The 12,225-nt window shown below is 36.3% G+C and overlaps 1 protein-coding gene across 1 annotated transcript in view; it reads right to left on the bottom strand.

Moving 5' to 3' along the window:
• KCTD3 (potassium channel tetramerization domain containing 3) overlaps positions 1 to 10,837 on the bottom strand; it is a 71,955-nt gene extending 61,118 nt beyond the window's left edge. The window contains exons 1-2 of the mRNA XM_003767692.4: positions 10,624 to 10,837; positions 69 to 122 (exon numbers count right to left, since the gene is read on the bottom strand). Of these exons, the coding sequence (XP_003767740.2) occupies positions 69 to 122; positions 10,624 to 10,706 (137 nt within the window). The 5' untranslated portion in view covers positions 10,707 to 10,837. The remainder of the gene's footprint in view (positions 1 to 68; positions 123 to 10,623) is intronic.
• Positions 10,838 to 12,225: the final 1,388 nt, after the last annotated feature.

Below are 12,225 nucleotides of genomic sequence, written 5' to 3'. Positions count from 1 at the left end.
TCTTTACTTCTATGACAAAGAATCAAAATTCTAAAAATGATTATATTAGAGATATAAATGTAAAATACCTGGAAAAAAATGAATCTGGAATCCACATAAGTGTTTGTCTTGAGGTACTGAATCTGTAATTGAAGATTAAGTCTTAATTAGAAATCAGAAAAGATCATTTGAAATTTCACTTATATTCCAGAATTACCAAATGATATTTCATACAACTCCAACATTCTATAAAGTTCTAAACTATTTATCTTTACCAAATTGCATGATAAGACTCAAGACAAAAGTTATAATCTATCAAACATAGGTTCCTTGAGGGCAAAGGTTCCTTCAATTTTGACTTTGTAACCCCAAAGCCTGGCACACTAGAGAACATTGGAGTAAGTGGAGTTTTCTTTAAAATGATTAGTAGTATCAATCTAAAACCATTAACAAGCATTATATGTAACAGAGATAATCTAGAAGCCTTCCCGATATGACCAGGAATGAAACAAGGATCCCTAATATAACTGTTAGTATTCAATACTGTACTAGAAATATTAGTGTTAGTAACAATAGATGGAAAAGAAATTGAAAGAATTAGAATAGGGAATAAGGATACAAAACTTATCATTCTTAGCAGATATGATGGCAAAATTAGAGAATCCTAAAGAATTAACTAAAAAACTACTTGAAACAACAAATTTTGGAAAAGTTGCAGGATATAAAATAAACTCATATAAATCATCAGCATTTCTACATGTTACCAACAAAGCCTAGCAGCAAGAAATAAGAGAAATTGCATTTAAAATAATTATAGCCAAACTAATATAAATATAATAATAATATAATAAATAATATTAGTAAATATAGTAAAATAATAATATAATAAATAATATAATAAATATAATAATAATATAAATATAGCCAAGCTAATATAAAAAAAAAATAACAATTCTAGCTAAATCAATTTACTTCTCCAATTCCACACCAATCAAACCACCAAAAAATTATAGAGCTAGAAAATAATGAAATTCTTGTAGAAGAACAAAAGGTCAAGAATATCAAGGTAATTAATAAAAGAAAATGCAAAAGAAGGTGACCTAGCCATATCAGATCTATATTATAAAAAAGGAATCATCTGGCTAAAAAAAATTCTGATCAGTGTGATAGGTTAGGTATACAAGATACAGTAATAATCTAGTTTTTGATAAATACAAAGACTCCAGTTTTGGGGATAAAAGTTTACTATTTAACAAAAACTGCTGGGAAAACTGGAAGACAATATGACACAAACTAGATTCGGACCAACATTTCACAATGTATACCAAAATATCATCAAAGTGGGTACATGATTGAGACATAAAGGATGATACCATAAAGAAATTAGGAGAACAAAGAATAGTATGCCTGTCAGATCTATGAGAGAAGGGAAAAATTATGATCAAGAGATAGAAAACATTAAAAAATGCAAAATGGATAATTTTGATTAAGCTGAAAAGGTTTTGCACAAACAAAACCAAGGAAACCAAGATTAGAAGAAAAGCAGAAAATTGGGAAACAATTTTTATAACAAGTATTTCTGATAGAAGCCTCATTTCTCAAATATATAGAAAACATAAAATGTTTAACAACACATTTCCCGATTGATAGTCAAAAAATATTTAGGCAGTTTTCATATAAAGAAATTAAAGCTATAGACACATAAAAATGCTCTATATCACTATGCTGAGAGAAATACAAATCAAAACAATTATGACATACTATTACACTACTGTTAGACTGGCTAATGTGACAAAAAAGGGAAAATGGCAAATATTGGAGAGGATGTGGAAAAATCAGACACTGATGCATAGATTTGTGAACTGATCATTCTGGAAAGCAATTTGAAACTATAAAACTGTATACCCTTTGATTCAATAATACTACCACTAGGTCTGTATCTCAAAAAGATCATAAAAAAAGGGGAAAAGGACACACATACACAAAAATATTTATAGCATTTCTTTTTGTGAAGTTGAAGAACTGGAAACTGAGAGGATGCTCATTAAGTGTGGAATGGCTGGGGAATGACTGAACAAGTTGTGACATATGGATGTGATGGAATACTACTGTGCTATTTAAAAAAAATCAACAAGCAGATTTCAGAAAAAACTAAAAATACTTATATGAACTGATGCTCAGCAAAATAAGCAAAGTCATAAGCACATTATACACAATAACAGCAACACAATGATCAACTAACAGACTTAGCTCTTCTCAGCAATACAGTCATCCAATTCCAAAAGAGTCATGATGGAAATTGCTATCTACATCCTGTGAAAGAACTCAGAAGTCTGAATGCACATTGAAGCATATTATCTTCACTTTTGAAGATTTTTTTTTGTTTTTTTCCTAGTGGTTTCTCCCCCACATCATTGCTCTGATTCTTCTTTCACAACACTACTAATGTACAAATATGTTTTAATACGATTGTCTTCAAGATGACCAAAATAACATGACTATGTTAACAGCCAAGTTACAGGGTGTCCTACTGTGACAGTTGAGTAGACCAACATAAGCTTGGAATGCTCTGCCCAGATCGGACACAAAAATCCATATGAACATTTGGGATAGTTTCTATATTTTACCACATTTCCTCAGCATTCTGTATATTATCCTTTCAGGTCTTCAGAATCTTCCTAAGACAATCAAATGGAAGCAATTAGGTTTCCTGGCATGGCACTTGAGGTCAGCACAATGGCTTTGTAGACCTTCAATTTAGTAGTCAGTCTAATACCTCTCTTCTACCACACTTTCCTTCAGAGCCTCCCAAACACTGAGCTAGTTCTGGCAATGTGCGTGTCAATTTTATTTCCAATGGGGATATCCCTGGAAAGTATACTGCCAAGGTAAGTGAACTTATCTACAGCATTCAGAATGTCACCACTTACTGTAACTGTTGGTTCCACATACCACATTGCTTGCTATATTGGGAGAGAGGGAATGGAGGGAGGGAAGGAAAGAAAGTTGGAACTCAGATCTCTAAAAAAATGAATATTGAAAACTTTTTTTAAAAGTTTACTATTATTTCTACTCCAGCTATCTATTCATTTCTGATAGTGGGAATCAGATATACAACTAAAACTGTCCCTTTTTTGATAACACTGACTTTTGAAATTTGAAATTACCATTAAGACAAGTTAAGGAGTTAATTAGAAGCTCTCATATTGGCTCTTAATTCTAGAGCCAACTTCCCTTTGTTAATTTTTTTCTTATTTGTTCCATATATATTTTGTTTTTACTATTTATTCTATTTCTCCCCATTAAACTGTGAAGTCCATAGGGGGAAACTGTTCTTTTTTTGTTTGTTTTTGTTGGCCTAGCACTTAGCATGGTGCTTACCCAGCACTTAACATGATAGGCAATTAATAAATGCTTATTGACTGAATAATAAATGTTCATCTAATGAAAATACCCTATCACTTCTACTTCATACCAGTACATTATAAACAAGGATTGTGACCTTTTCTCCAAACTTTTCATCTACTTTTTCTCCAGGTGGTCTCTACTATATTGACAAAAAAATTACTTCTATTCTAGCCCATCCCCTTTTGTTGTTGTTTCTTTAAGACTGAATTGTCATATCTAGCCCAGATTGGAAGTGTAGTGCCTTCTTATGGGCTTTATTTCAAAGTACTCATTTCTGACCACTTCCCAGGGTTTACCTATATTAAGGTAGGTCTTAGTAATAAGGACATTCAATTATCTAATCCTTATAGTAGCTTAGTACTCAGTCCAAAGTGTCTAACAACCTCAAATCTCCTGAGATTAAAGATGTACACCACCACACCCTGCATATTCACAAAGTTTTTTTTGTGTGTGTGTGTGTGTGTGTGTGTGTTTTTAATGGCAATTAGTTAAATAACTTGCTTGTTCAGAGCCAGCTACTAAGTTTCTGAGACTAGGATCTGGACTCCTCCCCACTGCTTCTTAAAATACATTAATACCTACCTCTACCTTTGTTTCTTTTGAATAAAGTATACCCATCCCTCTAGAGCCATGTTCCAATCATGTATTTCATTCCATCATCTCCTCCTTGGCCAGAACTCTGAGTTAACCTTGTTTGTTGTCTTAACTTTAGGCAATTATGAATACAAACAAGAGTGCAAGCTTTCACTACGGGCTCCTTTCCTGGGTTTTTCTTTTTCTGAAGCTATTCTCCATGGCACAGAACTTTGGAGATACACATAGACTTAAATTTTGTTTCAAAGAAATCTACTTCATAAATACCATATAAGGGAAGCATTTATTAAATAGTTCTTGTAAAGGAGATACAGTGGGTTTTAGTAGACTATAAACCCCAAATGAATCAAGTATGACAGGATAGCATTCATTCTAGAGAAAGTCTCATCAGTGTAATATAAATAATAAAAAGTAACCTTGGGCTATAGCATTTTTTAAAAACAAAAGCTACCGTACAGGACTGCTTGCCATCTGGGGGAGGGAATGGAGAGAGGGAAGGGAAAAATCAGAACAGAAGTGAGTGCAAGGGATAATGTCATAAAAATTACCCTGGCATGGGTTCTGGCAATAAAAAGTTATTTAAAAAAAAAAAAAAACTACCATTATTTGCAACAGATAAATAGCAGAAACAGTCCCAATGAATATGGGCTAAGTACACACAACTATATGGAGCTTAGATCCAAGCTAAGATCTAAGAGTGCCATCAAAAAGCCCTCCAAAAGTAACCAAACATCCATCAACTCAACCAAATTTGATTCATTTTAGTTCTATAACATTCACAGAATCAAAGAACTAGAAGGGACCATGAAAATCAAGCATAACAATCCTTTAGACAAAAGAGGCTTACAGACAAGGTCACTCAGCTGATTACTTAATAATGCTAAAACTAGAACCAAGGTCTTCTATCACCCAATATTCTTTACATGACACTTCAAAAGTTGTGTCATATGAAGCAGTCAAGAAAAAATTAGATAACCAGACTAATTTAACATTCACTAAACACCATATTTTCATATAAAAATTCTAATTATAAATTACAAATAACAAATGACACAAAAGAAATGAAAAGTAACTAGCATTTATATTGCTCCTTAGGGCTTACAAAAGTCTTTCTATGTTATCTCATTTGACTCTCACAACACTATGAGGCAGGTGTTATTAGCCTTTTATTGAGGTGTGGAGGAATTGAGACTTTCCATAGGCACACAGTATGTATAGGAAGCAGTAATAAATTCAGGTTTTCCAGACTCTCAAGTCCAGGATTCCATCCACTATGTCATTTTGATTTTGAATCTCTCTGCGATACTTAACTAAAGCACATAATCAGCAGCTTCCCCACAATTCAAACTGCTAATGTTCAAGATTTTGTTATTGGAATACAAATTTAATAATTTGTCAAACTGAGTGAAATCATGAACACCAATCCTTATATCATTAAAAACTTTAATTACTCTTAGTGCACTGAGAAGGGGAGGAAGAAATTCTTATCCCGTGTTTAATCAAACTAATATAGACAGTGCAGACCATTTTATAACCATACACATTTTTCCTTTTACATATGTGTACAAAAATTTCTAAGCTTTGCCTAATAATGAAATACTATCTCATTTGGGCCCCTCAACAACCCTATGTAATATAAACACTACAGTTGTCATCAACATTTTATAGTCAAATTTTTCCAACAATGAATTTGAGGCCAATTTCAATGATCTTGTGATGAAGAGAGCCAAGTACACCCAGAGAGAGGACTGTGGTAACCGAGTATGGATCACAACATAGCATTTTCACTATTTTTGTTGTTGTTTGCTTGCATTTTGTTTTCTTTCTCATATTTTTCCTTTTTGATCTGACTTTTCTTGTGTAACAAGTTTATTGTATAATAAATATGTATATATTAGATTTAACATATATTTTAACATGTTTAACATATATTGGATTACTTGCCATCTAGGGGAAGAGGTGGGGAGAAGGAGAAGAAAATTTGGAACACAAAGTTTTATTTTATTAAGGTCAAGGTTGAAAAATTATCCATGCATATATTTTGAAAATAAAAAGCTTTAATTAAAAAAAAAATTTATAGTCAAGTAAAGAAGCATTTACTGCATAATGTAACACATAGCTACTATGTGTTAGACCAAGTAGGCAGTGAGGAAATAAAAGAGCTCAAAGTCTAATGGAGGAGACAATATGTGAACAACTATGTACCAACAATCTATATACAGGATAAAATGGATAGAATCTTCAGAGGGAAGACACTAGAATTAAGGGAGATCAGAAAAGGCTTCCTGCGAAAGGTAGAATTTTCAATTGTTACTTGAAGGAAGCCTGGAAAACCAGAAGACTATGATTAAGGAAAGCATTTCTTACACACTGAAGAGTTAATGAAAGTGCCTAGGATATATAAAATATGTTAAAATAAAATTGGTTTTTAAATTAATGATAGGGAACTCAATTTGAGTTCAAATCCAGTCTCTCACACAACACTTCCTAGCTGTGTGACCCTGGGCAATTTACTTAACTCCAATTCTCTCACCAAAAAAAAAAAAGTTTAAAAAATGATAAACTTTGTATCTATACTTTTAATAGAGAAATGAAGGACTTAAAATGCAGTATAAGAATTTTTTAAAAATATGGACAGCAGGGAAATTTGTTTTGATTGACTACCTATATTTGTAATAGATTTTGAAGTTCCTATGTTCTGAATTGGGGGGAAGGAAAGATGAGGATTATTAAAACAAAAAATTTTTAAACAAAAGAAAAATTAAGAAAATTTCTATAGTCTTGTTAAAAGATCACAAGTATGTCTGTAGGGTACGGTAGAGAATATTAAAAGTCCCATATTAGGAAAAAAATAGGAAAGTGGGAGAGGGGCAGGTTATGAAAGGGTTTGTGAAAAGAATTTTATACCCGTTTCTAGAGATGACTGGGAGCCACTGAAGTTTACTGACTAAGGGGGGAAGGGTAACATGGTCAGACTGGAACTTTCAAAAGAACATTTAGTATAATGAGAATGAATGAGAGATTGAAAGACTTGAAAAAGAGAGACCTCAAGAGGAAAGGTTTATCAGTAGTTGAGGCAGGAGATGATGAGAGCTTGCACCAAAAGGGGGCAAGGAGGTATATTAGAGAGATATTACAAAGGTAGAAACAACAGATCTTGGTACCTAATTAAACAAAGAAGGTAAGAAAGTGTGAATGACAACCTTGATTAAAGGATGATGGTTATCTTAATAGTAAAAGGAAAGTTTGGAAGGAGAACATGAGGAGAAAGACATTGAGTTCTTTTGGATACGCTAAGTATCAGATATCTCTAGCACACCCAGTTTAAGATGTACACCATGCAATTGAAGATTTGAGACAAGAAATTAGGAATGGATAAGTAGATTTGAGTATCAGCAGCACAAAGATAAATGATTTCATGGGTCTTGAGGAGATCAGCCAGTAAAACAGAAGTAGAACAGAAGTAAAAGAAAAATGAAGAGAGTTCAGGATAGAATCCTGGGGAAAGCCTACAGTAAGGGGACACAACTAAACTGAACATCCATCCAGCAAAAAGATTAAAAAGTTGGAATAAGAAAGGTGGAAAAACAAGGACAGAGAAGCATTATGAAATCCTAAAGACAACAGTGAAAAGGGGTGATTAACAGGATCAAAGGCTACAAAAGACTGAGAAAAGATCATTATATTTGGTTAAGAAATGAATGGTAACTTTGGAGAGTAGTTGAGTGAAGTCAAAAGCTAAACTGCAGGGAGTTAAAGTGAGAGGAGAAGTGTCTTATGACTTATGCACTTATGATAGAAAGCTTTAAGGAGTTTGGCATAAAGGAGATATAAGTCAAGTGATGGTTTTTTGAAGACTGGGGAAATAGATAAAAAGAAACAGGTTTTGAAAGGTTACATTACTTGCTCAGCTCTACCAGTCAACTAGTCAGTATTAAGAGAATTAAGTTTACACCTAGATCTTTATGACTGATTTTAAATCTATTCTACCTAATAAGCCATGGTAAAATGTAAATGTTTGTCTCTTCCATATGGTGTCTTTTTCTTGATATCTTTTGCTCACTTTGGCAACAATTCTCTCCTATTCAAATTCTCTCCTATTTTTGATATATTTCTATTCATCTCTTCCCTAAATAACAGTATTAAGAAAAGCTAAAATCAATCCTATAGGCACTTCTTTCGAGTAATAAATAGGTTTTCAATCTTAGAACAACACTAATACTAAATAATTTTGATGATCTTTACACATCCTGCACTATTTGCTTTTATACTAGCCAAAATAATAAGAGCTAGAAGGAGCCTCAGAAGTCATTTAATGCAACCATCTCCTATCAGAGAAGAGGAAAACTGGGGTCCAGCAAGGTCAGGCCTTGCCCAAGGTCATACAGATTGTATCAGAAACAGAATTTAAATCCAGGTCTGAATACCAGGACTATGTAGACACATGCCCTAACTAGCTCTAAATTTGGACAATAATTAAAGAATATGTATTTATGTTACTTTATTTGTGTATGTTTTATTATGTAAACATTACTGTTTATTTTATTAAATGTTTCATCCCCAAAGTTATGTACAATGAATTTAATTAAGTTTAATATTAACAAGGAAGAACAAAAGTTCTATTCACTTTTCCATCACGTCAAATAAAACTTTACCTATCTCATATGCTGTTTTTCCTATGTCATACTATGTATGTAGGTGCAAAATAAACAAAGGACCGATAACCTCCCCAAACAGAAATAACAATTTTAATCGCTACTGAAGCTGCCTTTACAAACCATTTAATAACTTAAATGGAATTTTATATTTGCTATGGGCCATAAACTCAAAAAGCTAAAATTAAAAAATATGTAAAATTTTCTAATAAATGAAAGCAACAATAATATATAGTACTGATAACTCAGGTTTAAAAAAGCATCCTAAAAATATTAATGTCACAAATATAAAGCTATTAATTCCCCAATTTGATGGCTAACCAATATCATCAATAAATATATCGTTACCAGACTGTAGGATTCATGAAGGTAAGAACTTTTTTCTAATCTAAAGTTTGTAGCTCACTCAGGGTCAGAGTGCTTTAAGACACAGTGGATAATTATTTATTGATTGTCTACCATTGCAATCAGGTGCTGTTTTTATTATTTACACCTACATGTTTTGAAGCCTGCACAGTTATTCACTTGATATTATATATATGAAATATATTTTAACAATTCCAGAATCATTTATTGTGCGGGCAGCCACAATGATTCACAGACAAGTTAAGCTAAGAGTTAGAGGAAGAATACTGGAGAAAGGCTGGATTGAAGATCCAAGATAATTACCTTTATACAAATATAAGATATAAAATCATAGATTTAGAGCTGGAAAGAATTTAGGAATCACTAGTCTAAACTCATTTTACAGATAAGGAAAACAAAGCACAGAGCAGTTAAATGACTTGTCCAGGATCACACAGCTAATAAAGTATTTTAAGAAGGAATCTGAACCCAGAAGTTTCTGACTAAAAACCCAGTGTTGTATCCATTATAACATGTCTTGTGTCAGTAATGCAAAATCCAGAAAAATTTTGAGACTAAAACTGTAAATTGTTTTTTTTTTCTTTTTCTTAAAAGAAAATTGTAAATTGTTTTTTTTTTCTTTTTCTTTCCCGGCCAAAATGTTATTTGTGTTTCAAAGCATGCTTCAGTATAATTTAAAAGAGAACTTTCAGGCCTTGAAATTTACCATGAATTGAGCATTATAAAGTACATTATCCTAGAAGGCTTAGCTATTTGGCTCCTATCACGCTTCATTAACTTAATTATGTCCTTCCTTCACAGAGATCTGGGCAAACTCTTTCTGAGCAAAGTAGCTCATAAAATATAAAGCAGCACTGCACAAAAATTAAGATCGTTCTCACATACCCGTCCCCTTCCGCCTTACTCCTGGCCCCTCAACAAGTTAGAAAAAAGGGCCTAGGAAAAAGGAGGTAGGTTGCGGAGTTGGGGTGCTGGGAGGACCGAGGGAGGATTAGGAAAAGGCACAAAATTCCTATACCCCTTTTTCACTTTCCAATCAATCAAAATATTCGTATGCGCTCGGAAAGCATTATCTAGCCGTCTTGCCCTAACATCAACGTGTTCAAACCAATAAATAGAACAAGGTTGCGGTTAAGATACACATTAGTAACAAAAGGCGCTACATATTAGGCAGAAGAGACAGAAGCCTTCAAGGAGAGAAGAGGAAAGCTGGAATCGTTTTAAGTAAAGTGGGGTAGCTGGCTGGCTAACAGTCAAAGGGAATAGGAGATAGGGGGACCTCAAGCTGCAGCAGCAATGTCCACAACTCCATTCTCACCCTCCCTTTCCCCCAAGGTCCCCTCTAATTTGATGCCCCCCAGACCCCCCGCAGGTTTGAGAAGGAGAGACGCCCGGCTCCCGAAAAGGAAGGTACTTACTTACAACGTCCTTTTTTCCAAGAGGGAGGAAGAGCCCTGGGATTGGGGGCAAGCCCGGGGACTAGCCCCTAGTGAGGGTTGGAGGTGTGAAACTACACAGCCATCTTCCACCCGGCCCACCCGGCGCCCACCTGTCAACAGCCCGGCCAGCGCGGGATGGGAAGGAGACCCCGACCACCCCGCCTCCACCCCCCGCCGCTCACCTGGTCCCCCCGACGTTGAGCTGGACTATCTCACCGCTGCCCGCCGCCGCCGAGGCGAGGCCGCCGCCGTTTCCCCCGGCCATCTCCGGCGGCTCCGGCCGGGAGCGGCGTCCTCCTCCTCCTCCTCCTCCTCCTCCAGCTCCTCCTGCGGCCAGGGCCGCCGAGCCCGGAGCGGGAGCAGCAGCGGGAGCCGGCTGCAGGGCCAGCGGGGCGGCGGCGGAGCCGATGGTGGCCGGAAGGCGGGGGAGGGGAGAGGCTCGCCGAGCCGGCCCCCCTTCCTAACAGCCGGAGAACGAGGAGGGGGCGGCGGGGGGGCTCGCGCCCTCCCTCGCGACTCCAAACCCGCGCCCCTGGAGCCCCAAGGCCACAGCGGCCTGGGCCGCCCCCTCCTGCAGCCTCCCAGCGGCCCCGCGGGGCCCAGGCCGCGGCACCTCCGCAGCCCACCGAACCGCGGCCGCCGTCGCTGCCGCCGCCCGCCGGGGAGGGGGGGTCACCGCACGGGACAAAATGCCGCAGCTGCGGACCCCGGACCGACTGCAGCGCTGGAGACCAGAGGGAGCGACGAGGACGCGCCCGGGCAGAGCTTCCCGGGCTGACGGGGAGGGCGCTGTGCTAAGGGAGGAAGGCTCCGGGAACGTGCTCCCAGCAGGCCTGGGTCCAAGCAGGATTCCTTTCCTTCCTCCTACAGCCATCCCTCCGTGTGTGTGTGTGCGCGTGTGTGTAATGTGTATGCCCTCCTACCTATCTCTGGCAACGCGCGCGCGCACACACACACACAGAACCCCTGATCTTCAGAACACACACACACACACACACACACACACACACTATGATTTTTATATTATTCCTAATCTCCTTCATACATCTTTTTCCTGACTAACAAATATCATCTGCTCACAAAAGTGGCAAAAAAGAATGGATGGGAATTTAACCAAAATATGATTAATTTATCTATAATTTATATGAGGAATTTGGGATTTTAAAATCCATGTACAGTACTTCATACATTTATTCAAAATCTTTTATTTAGTTGAAAGATCTCTGGGGATAGGATAGATAGATCATTATTATGAAAATCTTGTACTAATAAACTCAAGGAATGCTTAATACAATGTGCCCCCCAAGTCTTAGTGAAGTTTTAAGCTTTAGTGGTACAAAGGAAACCAATTAATGAAATATATATATATTTTTTAAGTGATGAAATCATAAACTTTAGTAGCTTAACACTGCAATAAGACTTGTGGAATATTATATTTGCTAGGTCATTGACAAGTAGCAAGTATTCCTAAGGAAACAGGAATTCTTGACTTTTATTATTGTTGTTGTTATAAAGCCCTTCAGCAGTCTGGTGAAACCTATCAAACCCTTCTCAGAACAATGTTTTTAAATGCTTAAAATAAACTGCATGAGATTATCCAAGGAATTATTGAAATACACTATCAGGGGGAAAATTAAGTTGTGGATGACAAATTAAACCCTTGCTTATAAAAAGAAAACAAATCATGAAAACTATATTTATTACTCAAAATTTCAGTATCTGCAGAATATCTTAGATCAAAGCAATATTGTTATTTACTTCAGGGTCTGTGTATATTTGATACA

The sequence above is a fragment of the Sarcophilus harrisii genome, chromosome 4 (genome assembly GCF_902635505.1).
Source record: "Sarcophilus harrisii chromosome 4, mSarHar1.11, whole genome shotgun sequence".
Classification (NCBI taxonomy): domain Eukaryota; kingdom Metazoa; phylum Chordata; class Mammalia; order Dasyuromorphia; family Dasyuridae; genus Sarcophilus; species Sarcophilus harrisii.
This window is presented reverse-complemented; position numbering and strand designations above follow the sequence as displayed.